At 39.2% G+C, this 10613-nt stretch overlaps 1 protein-coding gene across 2 annotated transcripts; it reads left to right on the forward strand.

Moving 5' to 3' along the window:
- Nucleotides 1–399: 399 nt before the first annotated feature.
- On the forward strand, nucleotides 400–2688 carry knstrn (kinetochore localized astrin (SPAG5) binding protein). Of its 2 annotated transcripts, none has more exons than XM_061091843.1 (9): nucleotides 400–464; nucleotides 762–790; nucleotides 887–989; nucleotides 1472–1501; nucleotides 1584–1683; nucleotides 1773–1887; nucleotides 1977–2038; nucleotides 2332–2406; nucleotides 2520–2688. In XM_061091843.1, the coding sequence occupies exons 2-9, from the start codon at nucleotides 769–771 to the stop codon at nucleotides 2646–2648; spliced, it is 636 nt and encodes a 211-aa protein (XP_060947826.1). In that variant the 5' UTR covers nucleotides 400–464; nucleotides 762–768; the 3' UTR covers nucleotides 2649–2688. The 2 variants fall into 2 exon arrangements, with proteins under 2 accessions (XP_060947826.1, XP_060947827.1); XM_061091844.1 differs by lacking the exon at nucleotides 400–464 and adding an exon at nucleotides 569–616.
- The last annotated feature ends 7925 nt before the right edge of the window (nucleotides 2689–10613 follow it).

Genomic DNA, 10613 nt, shown 5'->3' on the forward strand with positions numbered 1-10613 from the left:
TTGTTGTTGTTGTGACTCGTTTACGAACTCTAAACACTTTACATGTCGCAAGTGTTCGCCTGCTAACCGAAGCTAACCTGACAATCGAAGCTAACGTCAACGAGCGACGGGCATTTTACTGCTGCAGGTTTGAATTTAGCCGCCGCCGCGCATGCGCAGTACGCAGCGTCCCATCCCACTTACGTCGTCCACTTCTTCTTCTTCTTCTTCCTGCTTTTTTTGTTTTACTGCAGCAAAGTAATTTAACCAAATAGTTTACAACGTTTTTACAAGGAGTTGACAAAAAACAAATAAACAAACAGGGGTATAACTTTATTTTGTGCAGTACTCTACGTGAACCGGAAATGACGCAGAAAAGGGCCCGGAAGTGACTGCAGAGGGCGGGACGTGTTTTTAAAAATTTGCTGCCGCTCATGTTTTTGGGTTTGTTGACAACTTTTACATATTCAGCGTCAAATCTGAAGGTAAGTGTCGTTTATTAACGTTATTCACCAGCCGGAAACGCGTCACTTACACGTGGGCCTACGCTACTACAGCTAGTTTTCCTTCTTATTGTTGTATTTGAGCATTTCGCACCAAACTCCATTCAAAAAAATTGCCCATTTTTATGATCCGCGTACGTAATTTTTGATAACTCGTAGTTAAGCTGTTGAATCTTAAAATACATGTAATACGCATCTCTTTTAAAATGATTGAGTCGTATACGTTGAAGTTAAACAGCTAATTCGGTTAAACTAAACTTTAACTATTTGTCATCACAGGTCAACAATGTCTACAAAGATCCCCAGAGGTGAGCAGAGTCGTTTAGAAGCCGCTGAGTCAATGTGTGTGTTTTTTATTTGGTAAAAGTCAAACAGCGCTGATTGATGATTGGATATTTTTCCAGGTTTGCACGTTCCTGCAGAAACAAAGAGACCAGGTCGTAAGAATGAATCCAAAGACACAGCGAGCGCTGGTGTCCTCAAACCTCAGAAAGAAAACACACAGCGGTAAGACGGATAATAATTATTACACTCAAAAGTAGGATTTGTTTTTATTAGTGTTTATTTTTCTAAGTTTTACACAACGTCACACAACACACCTCAAACGAGAAGCAAATACAACTGAAATATTAAAAGTAAATATAAATCGTAGAGAGAGAGAGAGATTAACATTACATATATTTACAGTTCACAGATTGGTTCATGGGGATGATTGACTGTCTCCACTTCTTGAGACATTTCCTTCCAGACATCATCACACAGCAGATATAATCCATTTACCTTTTACCAACATGTTTTTTAGAGAAAATTAAAATGCCAAATGGATTTTGCAGGAAAATAATGTCAGTGAGTTAAAAACCCATCATCGGTACATCAACAGAATCACATCTTCACAACCTCCAGTCTTCTGCAGTCTGTCCGGACTTGTGTGTTTGTACGTTTGAATCACAGCTGTTAAATCACATTATTTCCCCTTTTTTATCATTCAGGAAAAACGTTGTTCCTAAAGTTCACAAAGGGTAAGTCACAGACTATATTGCATATCTGGAACCATGAGGTGAACTTCATTTTTACAACTGAACATGTTGCGTCCTTCCATAGAGTCTCCACTCGTTATGGGCAAGAGGCGGAGCTCAAGGAGCAAAATCAGCATTTGATGACCGTTAATGAGGAGTTGCAGAAAAACCTCACAGACACACAGGTACGAAAATAAAGTACTTATATTAATCCTTAAGAAGTTCTATATGAATGAATGTATGTCACTTTGTTTACTTCCTTGTTAAATTGCAGCAAAGAGTCGCCGAGTTGGAGCTGCAGTTCAGCGACATTGAAAAGGAAAATACAGATGTACAGAAAAACCTGAAGAACTGCCACGTTCTCCTTGTCGCAGCAAACATAGACCCAGGTGAATATGTTTCCTTTCCAATTTCTTAAGATGATCTTGCCCAGGTTTACTGGTTGCATGATAGAAAGTGACGTAAATATATTGTCTAGTTTCAGGAGGAAGCGTTGGAGAAGCTGCACAACAAAATGAAGATCAACGGAAAGAAGCAATGGTAGATAACGTTTTTTTTTTTACCTGCACTGTTTTATATATATTTCATTTTTCATCATTAAAGTACATTTGAATCAAACTCCCACAAATAACTACAACTTGCAACACAGAGGAAATTCTAAACATGCACATAAACCTCATAACCCAACATAAGTCCTGACAAAGAAAGACTATTTTGTGTATATGTAATGTGTATATGTATAATAAATCTATATTTGCATTTCACACATGCAAAGGCTTTCAGTTGTTATGAATAAAATCAACTCAACTCATCTTTCCTCGTCTCTTTTTCAGAGCGTCTCCGCAGACCTGCTGAGCGAATTGAGGACGTTCGGTGACGCTGCGTCTCAGCAACGTTCTCGGCTCGAGGTGAGACAAAGTCCCTCCCCCTTTCTGTCTGGATCGATAAGTTGGAGATGATGATGTTAGTTATGTGTGCGGTGTATTTTGTTAATGTCCCATCCTCGGCATGCATCTTGCAGGAAATCCAAGCAACGATGACAGACCTGGCCAGAGCACGAGAACTCATGCTGCAGGAACGGGAGAACTTCTCGCTGGAGGCTGCTGAGATGGAAAAAGCTCTCCTGGACGCAGAGGCTCTCTTACTGTGATATTATATGTCCATTTGAATTGAGTTTGTATGAGAAACTTCATGTGTTTATCAATGTTTAATTTGTGTTTTTAATGTAAATGTTAAAATAAAGAAATGTATCCTCACGTTACTCTTCCCTCATCATATTTCAGTCAACATACGATTTACCACTAGGTATTCGTATGGTTAAAGCAGGATACATGTAAATAAATTAAAAATGAAACAATCCTTTCTATTTCTAATCAAAACCTTATTGTGATCGTGAGATAATAATAAAAAATACACTATTAAAGCTATATACTAATGTCAGGAAATACCCCTGTTATTACAGCACTCTGTTTTACATCCGTACAGTTCATTCTCTTTACTACCTCGAAGTCCGTTCCTGGAGCCGAAGACTTCCTCACACCTCAGTCGTCCTCTAAAGGTTTTTCACTTCCCTTGCACGTTGATGTAGGGGTTGTCGAGTCCGAGCAGATCAGGTCCGATAGTGGTGGTTCGACTGGCGCTAGTTGAGTTATCGCTCTCGCTGGTGTTCGGTGGCGTGCTGCTCCTGCTTTTGTAGTAGTAGATGAAAAGGAAGAAACCTACAAGGGCAAATACATGTGATCAATGAGCTGCAATTTGAAGTGACGTTCAATTCAAAACAACTTTATTCGTCCCTGGAGTGCAATTCAAAATGTGTTATTAAATGTTTGATTCTTCTGAAACCACATGTATTCATTTGGTGTCATTTTTCTGGCCACCTTAAAAAATGTAGATCTATCATTTATTCCTTCTTTAGCTCTTTTCTGATCTCTGTCTACTTCTGAGGGGTAAAATCTGGCTGGAATGCAATGAGTATAAAACAGGTCTTAATTAATAATTGATACGAGATAAATTGACAGATTATTAGTTCTACGAGATCCGAACTGATCACAGATACCTTGAAAAGAATTGAGAACGGTGAAAATGTAGTAGGAGGGAATCATGAGGTCACCGTGGGCGAAGAAGGCAAAACCCCACGTGATACCCATCATTAAACACAGGCCCACGACAGTCATCAAGCTGAACTCGTTTTGGCCTGCCGGCTTGCCGTCCTTTTTGGTCCTTTTCTTGAGAATGCAGAGCCATGACAGCATGATGGTGAAGGTGCTGAAGGTGATGAGGAAGACGATAGCATAGTAGCCTATGTTGACAATGTAGTGGACGTCCCCGTCAGTTATCCAGCACCTTGGAACAGAAGCTTATGTCAGTAAAGAAAAGGAAACATATGATCCGCAGGCGTCAGGATTGTTCGACTCGCTAGACTCACATTTTCACATTTTCTGAAGTGTCATCAGCGCGTATGACTTGTTCACCATATTTGCCCAAGACGAGCAGGACAACCACGATCACACTGGGGGTAACTGGAAATGGAGGAAGGAAAATAAACAAGTCAATGACTGAACCGCAAAAGTCTGCCTTGAGAACTATATAAATCCAAGATATTATTATTATGAACTCACTCCAGCTGGCGAGGCAGACTTTGAGCATGTAACGATTGATCACGATGTTGCCCTTGGTGTACAGCTGCAGGCAGAGGTGCAGCGCCTGCACAGCAAACCAGGTGAAGGTGGCCAACATGAAGTAATGCATGAGCGCCGCCACGATCTTACAACCTATAGCGTTCTTCATATCGGCCACAGCGCTGTTGATCAGGAACAGGAGGTCCAGCAGGCACAGGGCTAACACCAGGTGGATCAGGAGCTTGGTGGAGTCAGTGGCCTTGGTCCTCCTGTGAGACGAGATGAAACAACATTTTGCAAATAGAAACATATGTGTTGAGTTTTGGCCAAGAGCAAGAAGGAGCGGGTCAGAAACAATTGATTAACTCATGTTTAAGTTTAATTAATAAAAGCACCGAATATTTTCTGCCTCCAGTTATTGACTCTATGTTGAACAACCTCAAGAGTAAATCCAGGGCGTCAGGATCGCCCCCTGCTGACAGGCCGCAGTATGGGTAATAAGACCTACCCCCTCCATGTGAGTGGATGGGACATGGGCCAAACTAAAAAGTCAAAATACATATATCTCAAGTGTTCATGTTTCTGATAAATTTGTTATTTGATGCTATAAAACATGGCGTGAAACATCATGATTGACAGCTGACTGGCGATTGAGTTACTCAAATAATGCTGGATCTATTCAAACCTGGACCCACGTAAGTAATATTTATTTAAATATTACATAATCATAACCGTGACATGGTGAGGAAAGGGTAAACACTTTTCCTTTGAAACAATGAAGCTATTCAACAGTCTCATTTCCCTGCTGTGGCTATTTTGACACAAGCTACCACATTGATGCAAATAAGGAGGCGTCACTTCTGTTATTTACTTATTTACATCAATGTTCACCACATCAACGTCACTGGAACAAGTTGTTGTTACCAAGGCTCAACTCTGCTCAACTCTTTTTACTCTGACTTCAAATTCAGATGCATCAAGCTCTATTTTCATGCAAGCACTTGGAAATGATTAATGATAAATCTGTTGTGAAGCACGTTGCACTTGAATAGAAAATGTCCCTTCAAATAAAAAGCAGGAACCAAAATGTCAATAAAAGTTAGGTACAGTTCGGTTATTGTTACCTTATAAGAAAGTGCATGAAGAGGACGATGCAGAGGAAGAACATGGACAAGCCGCAGCCGATTTTAGTGATGGTGGTGAGGTTTTTCAGATCAGCAACAGAGATGGTTTCATTCAGGGGAGCCTGCACAGGAACAAAACAGGGAAACGGTTTTGAGACATTTTGGGATCGACAATCACAATGAATTTTAGGATTTAATCTATAATGGAGGGGAATACTGAGCTGATAAAGTGCAAAATGAAAAGATGGCCGTGCAGAAGATCTTCAATAACACCAGGCAAGGAAATCAAAGGGGTGAAGTTTGGTATTAAATATTACAAACCAACAAGATGGCGAAAAACGTCAAATGTGTACACTGGCATCTGATGTTGGTTCCTTCCATCGTAGTGTTACATCCGTCAGAGGTCCAGTTTGGTAGATTGCCTGCATGTGAACAGTGCAGAGCAGAAACTGGGGCTTCATCAACGTATTTGAATGAAGATAAAAGACTTTAGCATTAACTCGGATTAGATGAAAAGCATTTGCGGCCCAGTTTACTTGTAGACCACCACAGATTTCAGCTGCATTTCAAGTTGTATTAATCATGATAAATAATTCAACTTTATTGCTACAGCAGTTACCTAAGCAAGGTCATAAAGTCCTTTACAAAATACTGCATTTTGGATGTGGACATATCCAAAATGTCATCATTGCACATTTCTACGGGCGTCTTACCTTCACCGTTCCATGATTGACAAGATGGATATCCTTCCTGTAAACAAATCAACAGCGCTGCACTGAACATGTGCTCTTGAATGGTAAAGACGTACATTTAACTATGCACTTTATTTTTTAACTTACGTAGGTCAGGTCGAGAAAATTGAGGCCTATGCCATCTGTGAGGTTGGCGATCGTGGTCCCCATTTCCACGCCTAAAACCTCATCACCTAAAACAGTGCTGTTCTTCTCATCCTGAGAAAAAAGGGATCATTACAAACTCTAACTGTAATCGTATATAAAGCTGCGTCCATCATTGAGGCGGGAAACTGTTTTTTATTTTGGTCTTACCTGAGCCATATTAGTGAATCTGATAACCGCTACGAACGGGACAGAGATGTTCGCGTTGAGAGCTTTATCCATCGCTTCTTTTGACACCGAGACCGATCTCTTAAAGGTCTGCAGAGCAGATCTGTCACTGATTATCTGCAGGAAAGAGCAGAGGAGATTTCAGGGGGAGTTGTGAGCTTTCTTCTGAAGCAGCAGATATAAAAACTTTAAATTGACAGAATAAACATCGTAGAAAATATAAATAAATATAAATATAAGAATATAATCTAAAATACCATTTTTGATTTGAAAGTTATATTAATATGTTTTTGTGTCAAGGCTGTTTCTCTTGTGCATCCAGTCTTTGTGCAAAACTACTTTAACTCACTTTTATTTGACTCAGATTGCATGTGTATGAAGGTGAGATGCACTTACACTCAAGTTGTCCTTTGGAGAACTATAAGCAAAGGAGACTTCTTCAGTCTCTGTGATTTTCATGATGACGCCCTGGACTCCTTCTCCTCCAGACAAGGCTGCTGAAGATTCGTTCATGGTGAAGGCTATGTTGGCCGTTGTTACCATGGTTTTACTGTTTACAGAAGAACAAATATTCATGTTTCCTGTCAAACATCATGGAACTCTTTAATCTGTACAGCTCCTGGGTGGTGAAAAAGGATCTTTCCCGAAAAAACTCTTCAGTTAATAAATTCAGGCGTTACCTAGCTGCAGCTGGGTCCATTTTTTGGTCAGGAGCCAAAGGTGTTTGAGGCAATGTGATTTTACTGTCGGGCTCTCTTGCAGGTTGTCTACAGTTGTAACAGGTGTTGATAGTTGCTGTTATGTTGATAATGTACTTGTCGTTGATATCTGGAGGTGAGAGAAGAAAATCTGGTTATAAGTGTCAACTCTGATGAAGCATGTGGTTATTAAGCCCTGTGCACATCTGCAGACATTTACTCCTCTAAGATTATTTTTATGTGACAAAAAAATTACGTTACTCGCTCACTCACTCGCTCATTCACTCACTCGATCGCTCACTCACTCTCACTCACTCACACACTCACTTGATTACTCTCTCAGTGACTTACTCACTCACTCACTTACTCACTCACTCGAATAAGAATGAGAATAAGAATAAGAATAAGAATAAGAATAAGAATAAGAATAAGAATAAGAATAAGAATAAGAATAAGAATAAGAATAAGAATAAGAATAAGAATAAGAATAAGAATATCATTGTTGTTATTCTTATTATTGTTTTTATTCAGGGAACTCACCAATTGCCTTGCACGTGTTATCATCATACTCAGGTTTTTCACATAGCGTTTTGGCACAGACACGTCTAATCTTGCAAGAACCTTTTAATAGAAACATTTTTTAACATCTATGCACAATCATGAAGAAATACAACACACAGAATAAAACCTAAACTAAAAAAACTACACTGAAGGGACATGACACTTCACAGACACCTGAGAGGATTTCATTTTTGATTTCATCATTCGAGTTTCTTTATAAATATTTAATTACTTCATCAAAAGACACTTGATTTATTCCAAACTTTAAATCCACTGCAAATAAGAACATTCATTATATTGTGCCTACAGTTTTTCCATCCCGGCCGTACGAGCTTACCTTCGTCATGGAGGGGGTTGTAGTCTGGGTTGTTGTTTGAACTATTTTGACAACCTGGATTATAAAAAAAACAAAAGAATATATGTATATATATATATATGGATCAGCTTTAAAGTTCATTCACATCACGAGCCCGCACATATCTAAATCTGTAGATAGTGAGGTGAGTGAGGGGGGGCTATTGGCAGAAATTGAATTTAGAGTAATCCTAGTGAAGTTTCACCCAAATTTGACCAATTGTTGTTTTCTTTACCCTAGATGAGCCCTTTATATTTAAATAGTTTATATTTACAACAGGAGCGGGTTCACTCTACGGAGGCCGCCATGTTTTAACAATTGCCCAGACTGGACAAACTAAACGCCTTTTGAGGTTTTATGACGACTGGAGGCTGCCACTGGTTCTCTTTCATGTTTGGAATGGGAGGGTGAGGTGAGTCCCAAATTTCTAATTCGACCTCATTGTCATTTCAGTTTTTCCATTCCGGCCTGGACTGTTGGTGATATGAACTTACCTTTTTTGGCGGCGGTGTTGGTGGCTGAATTATGAAAAAAAATAAACAAAAAATATATCATCGGTTTTTACCTCTCATCACATCACAAGCTCACCACCATCTAAATTTGTAAATCATGAAAAAATAAATGTCAACTGCACTTGTTCCATCACCTGTGAAGTTGCAGTGTGCTGAGCAGCAGTTCTTCCCACTCACGACATACACCGTATCAATATTTTCAGTGTACCACTTCGACAGGATTAGCAGATGAGATGAACCTTGTTTCACCATTCGAGGCCAAAAAAGATTTTTCGAGATTTCTGGTAATTAAAATAACAAATACAGCTTAATATGGCTGAAGGTTATGCTTTAAATTTCAAATTCACAGGCAGTCTCTAACCAGGCCTGACCCCTATTATAAAGAAATACACCTGGTAAACAATAGGTGGTAACATTTACAAATATAATAAACACACAGATGAACATATAATTCATCACAATAAAGGCCTGAAGACCGAAACACACGGGCCAGACAAACCAAAATAAAACGATCATACTCATGAACTTGACAAGTGAATAAATAAAACAAAATCAATAAATCCCCTCTGAGAAGGAAGCTCTCAGGTATGTTCAGGGTCTCTCTCTCTCTCTCTCTCTCTCTCTCTCTCTCTCTCTCTCTCTCTCTCTCTCTCTCTCTCTCTCTCTCTCTCTCTCTCTCTCTCTCCTCTCCCTGACTCTAGGGCTGCGGAATCCAGATACAACACTACCATACTAAACATGGCGATCACACAACTGTTCCTGGTCTCTCTCTCTCTCTTACCACCCCTCTTCCCCACTCATTTCTCCCCTCTCTATTAATAATACTGTAAGGTCTCCACCTGACTAATTGCCCTGAGATGATGCACGTTGTGATGCCAATAAAAATTTAATTGAAAAGTCTGTACTTACTGTCCAAAGTAGCCAGTTCTTTTATAAATACGAGGCAAGCTGTGAAGTAGAGTTTTTTTTAAATTATTATTATTACTAAACAAGCGTATGACCATAATATACTGCTGCATATAATCAATCTTACATCTCTTACATACTTTTTCACAATATCTTTACAAAATTCTCACCCTTATCATCCAACGGATTCGTGGTTTCTTTTTCAGACGTTGATCGGTCTAAAATTCATCAAACCATATGCACATTATAGTTTGTCATGAATCAACAATTCCTATAGTGAAAATGACTGTTGCATTTTTGACTTACTTCTGAGCATTCCAGTCGTACAATCTACTTTACTGTGCTTGTGGGGGTTTGTTGCATGGGTGAAATGGTTGAAGGTGTCAGCAAAAAAAATTATTTTCCCATTATTCTCCAAACTTTCTTTCAGGTTATTGTAAACCTTCGGTTTTCCTCCGGCTATAACAACAGAATCAAAACAGAAAAATTTACATTTCTCAAAATTATAGGTTTACACATTAATTTAACTAGAGCCTGGATGATAAAATAGATCGCTAACAGCCTTTTACAGACATATAAGTTTCTTATCGTACATATAACTTATTCTACAGAATGAACAGTAACGATAAGGAATCATAGTTGTGCCGAAGACTTTCAATTTAGATTCTCAAAAGTGAAAATTTATTCTACTTACAAGCAACTGAATTCCCCAGAAGGCCTGAGAGCAAAACCCACGTTATCCAGCACTTTGGCGTCATGTTCTTCTGAAGGCATTAAGATGTGTGGTCCATTCACTGCTACAATAAAATGAAAAACAAATATTAATTCAGTGTGTATTTTCTATCAGGTCTCATCAGACAAACATGCACTAAGTATTTCAGCTCTTACCTCCTCTCTGCTTGAAGTCACCTCCAACCTCTGAACATGAGCAGCAGCACTACGTCAGTTTGCTGACTTTGCTTTGCCGAGCTGACTTCTTTCAGCCGCCCTGTGCAAAACATTTGTCTTGCAAATTCACTTTTTTCCTGGTAGATTAGTGGGAAGGTTCATGCTGATGCCCCTGTCCTATGCAAAATTAGTTAAATAACATGGCGCTTGGATGAACATGCACGGGAGGTGTAACAGTACACAAGGAAGATGCTTGTATAGGTAAATAGCACTATTGAGATAAATATCTTATTACTTGACTAAATAACGCACAAAAAACTTCATCGGGAATCAAATTTCTCATCATCGTCAGTGAGTTATTGTGTGTAAAGTCAATGGCAAATAATCAA

This window comes from Limanda limanda, chromosome 18 (assembly GCF_963576545.1).
Source record: "Limanda limanda chromosome 18, fLimLim1.1, whole genome shotgun sequence".
Classification (NCBI taxonomy): Eukaryota; Metazoa; Chordata; class Actinopteri; order Pleuronectiformes; family Pleuronectidae; genus Limanda; species Limanda limanda.